A 12,438-nucleotide genomic window follows, 5' to 3' on the forward strand; every position below is an offset into this window, starting at 1 on the left:
ATGTAGTGAAGCAAATGGCTATCCTGGTACAACAGATAAGCTGAAAACAAAAAGGCTCCAAAATGGAATTGGAAATGTTTCTGCTACCGAGGCAGGGCATTAATGCTTGTTGTAAAAAGCTACTTGTGTAACCTGTCATCCAGAAAACACACACTCACGCCTGCACACAGCAGCTGAGGTCTGCATTATACATGGCTGTGTCGAGGAGGGTTTGAGCCAGCCCATGTTTGGGTGCTTGAATCCAGCATGAATTATGAATAGACTAATAGTGAAACAATACACCTTCATGTTTGCTTCCAAAATCGGTGCAGGATCTGGCTCCCCAATGGGCTTTCCTGACGGCTGAGCCAGGAGAGAGCATGTGATACTGCACGTTGAATTGGTTACCTTGACAACTGTCGGCTAGGGCTGGGCCATATGGGCCAAATAAAATATCACAATATTTTTGGCCAAATACATTGATGTCGATATTGCGGCGATATTGTCGGGTTGACAACTGGTGCTTTCACAAAATAATTACACAATTAGATTTTAGATAAATAATCACCAGTAACGTGGATATAATGACTACGATAGTTAAAGGTCCAAAGTCCAAGATGGCACATGAATACCTATGTCTACCCCAGTTCATGCAAATGTAAAATGTCAAGCCAAAAGGAATACTTGGAATTGATGGTGGTGGTAAATATTCATGAAAAAGGACAAGTTAGTGAACGGGCAACACAGATTTTGAGAATGAACACCTGAAGACGTTACACACTGGACCTTTAAAGGCAAATAACAGGACAGCTACAACAGTCTGGTAAAAATGACATCATTTTACTGTAATGCAGCCTTTAAAACCAGGAAAAGACAACACTTTGTCTGTCATATTAAGATATCCAAAATTTAAGACAATAGCTAGTCTCATTCCCCAACTTGTTGGATCCAAACTAATCTTTCTGTACAAGCCAGAGCATAAGCATTTGAACAACACATAAAAGGCTTGGAATAGCATCTACTCAGGCTGCACAGGGTCCGAAGCTCAAGGTTTATACTGATCCAGAAATAAGAAAAAAAGGAAGTGATGTCGTCTGAATGGATTCCTTGAAAAGTCCTAATCATCCACACACTAGACATATTCCACTATATTTTTTCTTACGCGAAAACATCACAATAGCACATGCTGTTCCATCAGAGTAAACACAATTAGTGACACAGACACTCGCAGACACCCATTTGTAGATGGGAGTGTTTTCCCATTCCCTAGAGACACATTTTCCAGACCTAACAGGGCTTCTTTCATTTCAGAGCTGCTGCGTCGCCTTGGAATGGTAAACACGAACTCAGTTAGCGCCGATGTTGGCTGAACAAAGCTGTTTTCACCCAAACCATTCAAGCTGAACATTTGTGGTTTACTATAATACAGGTCTGCTCTCAGTTCATCAAACGAAGGCACTGCACGTCAGAAAGCTGTTTGGCTCAGGGAAAATGAAGATCATTTGTATAATTTGAACGCATGTGATTCATTTAATCAAAAGCTCTTTAAAAGAAGCAAATTACAAGTCATTACTTAGTCTTATTTGCTATTGTCTGCAAATGCTTTTAAAAAAAAAAAAAAAATAATCACTTATTGTTGGGAATAATACCTTTTTTTTTTTCTTTAAAGTGGCGCTCCCATGATGCCTTATCTGGCATTATTTGCATGCATTATCAGCATTTAAGTGCATTGGGTCGTTATTGGCATTTACCATTCAAGACCATACTTTGCTCTTACTCTCTCAATCACACACACACACTCACACACACAAAAATGGTACAGCAGTCAGCACAAGGCCTCACCAGAGATGTTGGTGGTGATCTCGGTGAGTGCCGTCTGGCCAAACCCCTTGGCGGTCCGGGCCCGGACTGACACCAGGTAGGTGGTTCCAGGATGCAGGCCAGAAAACATGTGGTAGGTCTCGTTCCTCAGCTTGGACACTGTGCGACGAGGACCTGGCACATTAATGCCTGGGTCTGATGACTCGATACTCTGGTAGCTGATCTGGAAACGGGAAGGGGGGGAGGGGAAGAAAAGCAGAGTTTACAGCCATGCCAGGAGCTCTGGGAGGGTTTCCTTTGACACAACGGTGCTCTGTGCCGATGTCAACAACGCTAACATGTTGATGTTACACAGGTATAAAGTTTACCATGTTCACTATCATAGTTTAGCGCGTTAGCATGCTAACATATGTATACAGCTGAGGCTGATGGGAATGTCATCGTTTAGCAGGTATTAGGTTATGAACCGAAGTACGAGACATATTTAAATTATGACCGGATGATGCTGCTTGATGAAAATGTAAAGCCCAGTTCAGACCAGAGATTTGCGACGAGACAAAACCGTCTTATAACGTTGCAGGGAAAAGTTGCAGCAGTTTGAACCGGCCCATCTCAGCTCGACTCAAACCAGCTGATGGCGTCGCTGCGACTCAGCTGGTCGAGTCTCCAGAGGCTGGTTTTAGAAGGTAAGGTACGTCACCTGTTTCAACAGCCGATAGAGAAGTCAGCTTGTAAAGTCAGCTACGTACAAACTACAGAAATAAAATGATCCATAAGCCATTTTATTTCTATGTTACAAACTGTCAGCTGGTTAAAACGGCAGAGCTTTAGATGCAGGCTCAAGGAGCGCGGTATGTGGTCGTGGTTGAGTGTATGGAAAGGATCCAACTTTCAAAAGTGTCAAAGTTATAGTTTTGGCTTTCACCTAGGCATATGTTCAAATTAGGTCATAGTAAGTATCCCCCAACTTGTACCACTATTAGATCCAAACAAATCTTACTGTACAAAGCCTGTAAACTTTCTGTCCTATGCTTCCCACAGCCTACAGCCTATTATTCACACTAGCTGAAAGATTGAATTTAGATGGCATTTTATTTAAAGGCTCTCTCACGAGAAATGCCTCTCAATTAATCTGAAGATGTCGTCTCACAGCGCAGATCTAATAAATCTTTTGCTGCCCTCAGACTTGGCTAGATTCTGTGTCATATCCTCGTTTTACAGCACTGCTGCCCTGGTTTTACACAGTTTTCTGGATTAGCTGATAAAGCAAACATGATGATTGCTCTTGCCTTGTTTAGTATTTTAACTGTTCCTTGCTCAATACAGTAACTCAGTCCTTATTTTTTCTCCCTTTTTACCAGAAGTTTCATAAGCCATTTACACTGTTGACAAAGTCCCCTTGTGAAAAAACCCTAAACGAAACTTGCATACAATTGACAGTTCAACGTAGTGAAATTCAATTACTGCATACAACCCATCTTAAGTACTAGGAGAAGAACACAGCTATGCATACAAAATCTGGGGAGCAACTTGGGGTTCAACAGGCCACAGCCACCATTGTAAGTATATAGAGGGCCCGACCCATATATCAGCTCGGCTGATGTTATGGACCAATATTAGCTTATGACAGATACATTTTACTGGGGTATATGATATGTGAGGCAAATCCTCAAAGTCACAAACAGGGTAAAAATATATATTTTTCAATATATGTCTTCAATCTCTGAATGGACATACATTTATCTGATCAGCTTAGAAACACAGTGGAGCCATACCCAAAAAAAACTGTAAACACCCTATTCAAATGTAGTGACCATAACATTTCAATTACATTGAGTATTTGTCATTGTTGCTTTTTTAGGTTTTGTCCTGGCAGACAAAAGGGTTCATTGAAGTCAATGGAAATGCACAATGAGTATAGGCCATTACATTCAGACAACGGAAAAGGTGAAAGTTGCTCTTGTGATATGTTTGCATTCCTGTTTGCTGTGAGATTTGGACTGGGAAATAGTTCAAACAAATCTCTAAGCTTTGTGCCAACGCTGCGCACGTTGTCAAGGTTGTGTGAAGGCCCACCAGGTGCCGTCCCATATGTGGTAACAAACCCCCCCTGAAAACAAACAAGATATTGGGCTGATATTTTGTTAGCAGATTTGTGACTCTCCAACACTGACAATGGTATCGACCTCCAGAAGAAATCTAGTCTTATACATTCAGAGCAGTAGTATTTGGAGGTTAGGGATGAGGGCAGCTCATCTGTATGCTGAGCAACGTTACAGCACTACTCAACCATGTGTGAAGCCATAGTGGGCCTTCATATCTACTAACGGGGGAAAAAAGCTCCAAAGCCCATACTACAAAGGTCTACGGTTTATATGGGGCCATCAATAATTAATTAGAAACATTTAAAGTTGCCCCCTTGTTGAGGCATCTCTTAGGCAAATAAGTAATTAGAGGGGTTGTCCCCCATGTAATTACAGCCTGAAGTCTGTGCTTCAGCTTCATTACCATATGAACATGTACAGTAAATCCAATGAACTGTGAAAAGTGGGTCCTCCCCACTCCTGTGGCTCAGGCTCATGTTTGCTACCAGCGTTCGGGCAACAACCAGAAAAAAACAAGCCTGGGGTAAATGAAAGAGGGGGAGCAGTACAGTCTTTATAGGGAGCAGAGGACACGTTTCCCTGATCGGAGTCATTATTCTAATGGAGGATGAATAAAATAGATAGGGAAAACAACATCCTACACCTGGAGAGGATTATGGTGCGTTCCAATTGTACTCGGAAGTCGAACATTTCTGAGTTCTAAGACGGAAACACACCCACTGAAGTCGGATTTCCGACTTGGGAAGTCGGTTAACCTCACTGTACCCTGAGCAAGTCAACTTTGAAAGCTAACATCGCTGCTCCATGCATCAACAGCAATGAAGGTTGTAGTAATACACAGTTTATTAGCACTCCGTCGTTTTTGTGTCTCATTATATCAGTTGTACACACAGTACTGTCCAATGTCTATCTGTGGACATGTTATGCTGTTTGTATGCACAAAAAACAGCCTAATGCGTTGTTATCAACTGGTATTGCTAACAATAGCTAACCTAGATAGAGCAGTGAAATCAGACTTGTTTTAATGGACACGCACTATAAGTGTGTGATGAGAAGGTTCCAGTATCGTGGATTGTGGATTTCTGTGCATGACTAAGGCTACATTCACATTGCTACGTTTTGGATTAAAAACTAATATCTTCTGCTACGTTTACACCTGGCATTCCCCCTGCTCTGGCGTTTCAGAGCCCCTAAACCAGAGAAATTTGAAAACACTTCTGACCCCGTTTTGGTTTGGAACCTGCAGGGTTGTGTTTTAGTCTCAACGGCCGCAAACAGAGACCTTTGGCATCACCGACACTGACGCCAATGTTTCGCCGCCTGATTGGGTCATGGCGTCTTGTTCTCTGAGACTAAGCTACTAACGTTACCATGGCAACTACCAGCAACAGGCGGAGTATAAATGCTGCTTTCTTGTTTATGCCCAGTATACGCGAATGTTGATGAGATATGTGGTTTGGGCGAGTTAGTTTAAACGGAGATTAGTTCTTCTACTGGAGCTCAAAACATGATGGTGATCACTTTTGGCTCAAAACTCCGCTTAAAAACCAAAACCTAGCAATGTAAACGTAGCCTAAGTGTGTGATGAGAAGGTTGCAGTATTGTGGTATCGTTGTGGATTTTTGGTGTGCATGACTAACAAGGTACCCTACCTCGTACTGCGTGAGAAGACCGTTGGGCTCTATGGGCTCCTCCCACTTGAGGAAGATCATGTCATCGAGCGGGGTGAAGGTCAGGGACTCTGGAGCGATGCCGCCAGGAACTACAGCAGGAGAGAAAAACAACCTTCTCTGAAACAAACACTCCGCTCGGGTCTCAAGTTAATGGAATCCTGTGCAGGCATACCAGGGGGTAAAAGCACATTTGACAGAGTGAAAAAGGCACAGGGCCAGGGAGGGATGGAGGAGGGTGAATAAAGAGGGGATAGAGAGACAGAGCAGAAAGGAGGTGATGAAAAGAAATGGAGGACCGGCTTGCTCGCAGCCCTCAGGATGAATTGAGATTCTGGCTTCTACTGTCTGATAACAGAGCACCGTGTCTTGGAGGATGACAGTAGATATTTCGTCTTTAGCACCTTACTGACAGAGAAACAGCAAAGTAATCCAACCTGTGAAGTGGCTGAGTAATTCTCTGCGCTTTCCCACTTAATGAGATGCATTTCCCTAAAGGACCTCGCCCACTTTTTGGGTAGAGAGTGCTAGGCAGTTTACTAATTTCTTAGGGTAAATAACCATTCACAGTTGTTCTGGTGTGCTGTGGTTAGCACTCAGTGATAACAGCCTTTTAGCCTCAACATGTCACAGAATGAGAATTAAGAGAGCTCTCAAGCGGAGAGAAAATAATAGGTTACTAAGTCTGATAGTGTTGTGCAGGGAAGTGATAAAACAGTGTCCCACGTGAAAGGATTCCAGAATAAACCTGACATTCATTTCTAGTGAATCATATTTCCAATTTTAAAATGTAGGGACATTTAGGAAAATACAGGAAATGAAAGCAAAATAACACCATGAATAAAGCGTGACAGTCTAATACAGTGTGCAAAAATACCTGCACAATGTTGCTTTTTGGTTAAAGAAGCGGAATTATGCAATTCCATACCCACTCTTGTAAAAAAGCAGCACGATGTAATATGTTATATCCAAGTGAAATTTTAGATTTAAAAAGTCATTTTCTGGTTATTACAACTTGGTCCTAATTTCAATAGTTTAGGCCACATTAGTCATGATATCAATGTCCGCAATTGTATTCGTCAAGTGACAAAAAAATATACTAGTCAATCATCCCTGATTATTTATGTCCAGATTAGTCCTGATAATTTTTCAGTGTTTAACTCTTTATTAATAATACTTAAGGATGTTTTTTTCTCAAACTCAGATTGTTACATATTTAGTCATGACTATTTAAGTTACAATCCTTTGTAACTTAAATAGTCCCACGTCTTCATAATTGAAAGTGTGTGCCAGTTGTTCCTAATTAGCATATGAAAACGCCCCGCAAATTCCCATATAAGGACACGACACTTCCTGTGCACCTCCTGGGAAGCGGGAGACTGCCTTCAAGAGATGGTTGTCGGAGTCGCAGATGACTTGTACATTGCAGTGGTGGAGGAAGTACTGAATCTCAGTACTTAAGTAAAAGTACAAATAGCCAGAGACATATTTACTTTAGTAAAAGTAGAAGATGTCCACTACCACAAACAAGGCCAGCTGGCTTTTAAAAGAAGGGTCCTATCCCAACCAGCATAAAACGGAAATATGTTGTTAGAATCGGAATGCGGTTGGTTTTATTCCTGGATGTATTTAAGACGGTTTTATTTCCTTTTAACCATGCAAGTAAGCAAATAAAGTGTGTGAAGCAGCGAACATGGGGAGATGTGAAGAGGTCCAGCCAAATAAATAAGATATGAACGCGTCTTACACTGCCTGGCGGAAGATTAAACGACGCTGTGGAGAGAAATAGATGGCAACTATGATTTAAAAACAAACATTTTCACTTTTCCCGGAGGCTGTGTTACCGAGGGTCAGCGGCACTTGATTTAATCAGTTTAATTGCTGATGTAAATTGCAGTGTTAGTGTTTCTTTGCATACTATGATTTTTTTTTCAACAAACAATCAGAAATACATTACAGTACAATACTATCATTGTAAACGACTGTAGAATTAAATAAAATGCAGTAACCAAATATTTGGAGCAAATTGTCATCACTCAAATGTGCGTAAGAGTGCTCTTGAGTGTTCGTAGATTTTGTTCTTAGCTAAGAACAAATCCAAGATAAGAAAACATTAGTGAATGTCAGAATCTTCGTAAGAAGTGCGTAAGTAGGGTTTAAGAACACATTTCTTCGTAAGAACGGTTGGTGAAGGAGGCCCAATGACTCTATAGTAGGGCTGCCAATCGATTAAAAAATGTAATCTAATTAATTACATACTCTGTGATTAATTAATCGAAATGAATCGCATACATAATTAACGGTGTAGAAAAAAAAAAGGGTACTAAACAACAGTTGGTGACATTAAAGAACGGCTTGTTTATTGCTAAGGCCATATGGTCAAAATTAAATGATTCAATAATAATGTATAACAATAACTTATTTCACTAGTAAATTGCTGTTGAACGACAAAAACAACAACCAGATAGGAAAAGGACATTTACAATAACTTCAAATGCACCACGAGGCTGTAGTTTACCAGTTTCACTGAACGCACCGGCTGTGTTGTTTCTCCGACGGCAGCTGCAGATTGTTACATCCCGGTGTTGAATCCTCTACAGTAAAACACAGTCAAACTTTACACCGTTTAGCGTTAGCTGTCAGCATTGTAACCGTGTTTAATCCAGCTACTAGCTAGCGGGAGGCTAACGTTAGCTGCTGTTGAGTATTGTGTTAACTAGCGTCACATGCAGCGGGGTTTGTGTTTCCTGTAACGTCTGTTTCAGAGCATCAGAGAGAAGCGCAGACATATCAGTGGCCCAGATTTTCGTCTGTATGCAAACGTCAATATGGAATGGATTAAACTGCGTTAATTTTTTTAACGCGTTATTTTTTCTCAGATTAATTAATCAAAATTAACATGTTATTTTGACAGCCCTACTCTATAGCGAAACTTATTAATAGATACTTTTGTGTCGGTGTTGTAGTTTGTAGACGGTCCCTACGCACTCGTCTTACTGCAGTCTCATCGCCGGTTGCTACTAGAGACCAATGTTATTTCTCCAGGTTGGTGGGCGTCTCGTTCCTGGTGCAGGACAAAGAAATAAATGTTCAAAGAAGGTAAAGTCCGAGCAAAAGCTTAATGCTCAGGAAAAATACTTTAATAGTGCAAAGTAAGCCCAGTCTAAACCAAAGATTCGTGACGAGACGAAGTTGAAACTTGCAACTACCTACAACGCACCGCCGGTCTGCAGCGTTCTAAAACCTTCCACTTCACACCAATGCGACGAGACCAGACGGTGTATCATCTCCATAGCAACGACTCTATGTACTTTAGTTCTAACTTCTGACTTTCAGGCTTTTTGTAGCTGAATATATCATTTGTTAGCCTGGCTCCGCCCTCCTACGTACTTCCGCTCAATTTTCATTTTCCTTCAGTACTCCGTGTGGGTTTGCGTCTGGGTATATTCTTGGGTTTTCTCTGGCCAAATATTTGGCGGTCCAATCAGCGAATAGAGGGAGTGGCTGAAAACGATGACGTTGAGGTCGTGACGTGCGCTAGTTTGAGTTGTAGTTCCGTAATTGCGGTGGAGAAAGATGCGGTCCGCAGAATATCCAGAAGTTTAAGCCCGAGCAAGAACAATCTTTGCTGAGTTATGTTGGTGGCCATGATGATGTGGCCCTCCTCCCCACGGGGTTCGGGAACAGTTTGATTTTCTAGCTCGCTCCGTTAGTGGTGAAGGAGTTGGCTAAGGCTAACGCTAGCGATGCTAAGCCGATAGTTGTTGTTGTCTCCCCTCTTATTAGCCTGGTCCTACTAAACAGTACGTAGGAGGGCGGAGCCAGGCTACCAGAGTGGCTCTGGGCAGATCCAATAGTTTTAAACTTCAAGGAAGTTAACATTTGTCAATGGAGAGTGGCCAGACTCTCTGTACAAATGAAATGTTATGTTATGTTCTAAAACCAGCCTCTGGAGACTTGACCAGCTGATGGCTGTTGAAACAGGTGACGTCCCTTATGTTCTAAAATCAGCCTCTGGAGACTTGACCAGCTGATGGCTGTTGAAACAGGTGACGTCCCTTATGTTCTAAAACCAGCCTCTGGAGACTTGACCAGCTGATGGCTGTTGAAACAAGTGACGTCCCTTATGTTCTAAAACCAGCCTCTGGAGACTCGACCAGCTGAGTCGCAGCAACGCCATCAGCTGGTTTGAGTCGAGCTGAGATGGGCCGGTTCAGACCGCTGAAACTTTCCCCTGCAACGTTCTAAAACGGTTTCATCTCGTCGCAAATCTCTGGTCTGAACTGGGCTTAAGGCACACAACGTTTCGGCCCACAATTTGGCCATCCTTAGGTGTATTTGATTGCAGTGACCCATGACCCTTATCTGTTTTTCATCACATGGTCAGAGGTCATGTGATATGCGAAAAATAAACATACATTGAAATACTATTCAGACATAGATGTGCATGCTTATACTATTCAGATTGGGCATTTAAGATGCATCTTAAATGACCAATCTGAATATATCACATGACCTGTGACCATTTATGTTTAGATTAGTTTATTACTGCTTAAAGCTTTGAAGTGTGCAGGTATATGAAATGCGCTATGGTTCGGGCGTGTTTAATCTTAAAACAGTAATGTAATTGGAACTTTTTGAATTGGATTCAGACATGGTTACCATGGACACCATCAGTGCATCTGGGACTCTGAGCTACGTGAAGCCGTTTATTTTATTTACCTGCAGAAGTTAACTACCTTTCATTCACACATTAACTGTAAGCTTTGGGGGAAATTCCCTAACACAGATGGGTAGTGATCTAGCATTGATGGTACTGTAGGTCAGAACTGAAGCAGAAAGTCACTGCAAATTGATGGTTACAAAAGACATTTGGGGTAATAATGTTATCGTTTCTGAATGGTTTTCTCTTTCAAAAACATTTGGCTAACTTGTAGGTCTGTTTACTACCTGTATGATTGTCTCTCTGACTATGTTTCTTGTCCCACAATCCCAGATCTCAGAAATTAAGAAATAATAATTATACTAGAAATAATAGCCAAAATCATGTTGTAAATTGTGCCTTTGTTGTTGTTAGTTATTGTTTGTACATCTTTTGTGTTATTTATATTTTTGTGTTTTATTCTAGGGTACTTATACCAAAGTTACTTTTACTTTTTCAAACTATCCTTGAGACAAATGAGCTTTATGCTACTGTACTTAAAGAAAAAAACTAATTGTCTAGTGCTTTAACATCACTCACATGTAATTCCAATGCTTCCAAAGCTTAAAAAAAATAAACTACCTGTGACTTTTTATTTCTGCAAAGGCAGTAGGGAAGTCTCTATGCTTGTGTGTTAACAGTGACTGAATTACTGAATGCTACTCTCTTGCATTATGAAACTTCTTTGGCTTGTCTGTTTGCCTTAAAAGCTGAAGCTGAGGTAGGCAACACACGCTAGAAGAACATCCAGCTGTATCCATGAAACATCGACAGGCAAATGTGCTTTCTAGAAGAAGCAGAGACACAGCGTAGGCAAAGTGCTACACCAGTGTTTGTTTGTTGAGCCCATAGGAAACAGGCAGGAGGAACTGTCACCGGCTGCGGCTCAATTACTGTAGTTGTGAGGGTGATGGCGGCTCTCCTTGTGACAGGGGGATTGGGGACTGTCTGTATGTCAGACTGTCAGACCGGCATTCAGTGGCTCAAAAGCAAAACTTTCCATTGGTGCTAACATCTAACGAGTGAAAAATACCATGCTGTATGTTATTCCATTCATGCAAATTCATTTCCTCCTGCCTACAAGACTGCAATGTGTAGGTGTAGATAATTAAATCAGTTTTTTCATATCTCCTGCACTGCTTGGCATTTTTGAATCTTGCTGTAAAATTGAATGTAAAAGAATTCAAATGCATTTGAAGGATGCAATAGAAAGAAAAATGAGGCCAATTTCATATCATAGCCGTCATTCCCTCCCACTCTCTCCGCTGGGTCAAAAATCTCCTTGAGTGGCATTCAATTACATTGAAAAGTCTTGCTTATTCTTCACAACAATTGTTTGACCTTCTGTACTTCCACTCTGGGAATTTGCATGAGAATGTGTCTAATCTGCTGATGTACACAGGAAAATATTAACACAGAGATAAGCAAAATTATTTTGCCATTTTGCTTCCGTCCACGGCCCAAGCTGATTAATGTTCCACTGGTCTCCATTTATAAGGCTGATCTTCCATTTAGTTACGCTGATCCAGCTTATTTTGTGAGTCAATATTTGTGTTTTTTTTTTTTTTGCTGGTACTGGATGACTAAAGGCATGGATGTGTGTAAGCAATGCACAATAATTATCTGAGCGTGAGGGAGCATGCAAAGAAAACTAGAAAAAACAAGAAGTTCCGAAGCCAGAGCTAAGAAATGATGACTCTAAAGAGCTTCAGTGCATACATAACATAACATCCTGCTCGCCATAATATATAAATATAAAATAAAAAATAAAAACGGCCCACTCACTGTCTTCCTCAGTCTGGAAGGTAACCTCTCTGCTCTCCTTCTTGCCTTCGGGGTTGGCCAGCGCCAGCCGGACGTGGACCGAGCGGAAGGGTGGCAGGTCTCTCAGGGTGAAGTGAGAGGTGTTGCGATCCACGGACAGGCACTCTCTGACAGTGGCGTTGTTCCCTCCGCTGCCCCCTGTTGGCATGGAGTAGCGGTAGCACAGGGACAAGGAGTAGGTGTGACAGCGGGTGAGGTTGTAGCCCAGCGGCTCCCACTGAAGGCCCAGCTGCCGGGGCTGGATCTCTGCAGCTGTCAGACCTCGCAAGGCACGCATGGGCTCTGAAGAGGGACAGGAAGCAGAAATGACATCAATAAAGTGCAAACAGTGAGCTGC

General features: G+C 41.8%; 1 protein-coding gene across 6 annotated transcripts in view; it reads right to left on the reverse strand.

Moving 5' to 3' along the window:
* ptprua (protein tyrosine phosphatase receptor type Ua) overlaps positions 1 to 12,438 on the reverse strand; it is a 125,027-nt gene that overhangs the window by 79,419 nt on the left and 33,170 nt on the right. For all 6 annotated transcript variants that reach the window (XM_078268138.1, XM_078268133.1, XM_078268135.1 and 3 more), the window contains exons 6-8: positions 12,063 to 12,383; positions 5,558 to 5,667; positions 1,822 to 2,023 (exon numbers count right to left, since the gene is read on the reverse strand). In XM_078268138.1, coding sequence (XP_078124264.1) covers positions 1,822 to 2,023; positions 5,558 to 5,667; positions 12,063 to 12,383 — 633 coding nt within the window. The remainder of the gene's footprint in view (positions 1 to 1,821; positions 2,024 to 5,557; positions 5,668 to 12,062; positions 12,384 to 12,438) is intronic.

This window comes from Sander vitreus, chromosome 14, assembly GCF_031162955.1.
Source record: "Sander vitreus isolate 19-12246 chromosome 14, sanVit1, whole genome shotgun sequence".
Lineage (NCBI taxonomy): Eukaryota > Metazoa > Chordata > Actinopteri > Perciformes > Percidae > Sander > Sander vitreus.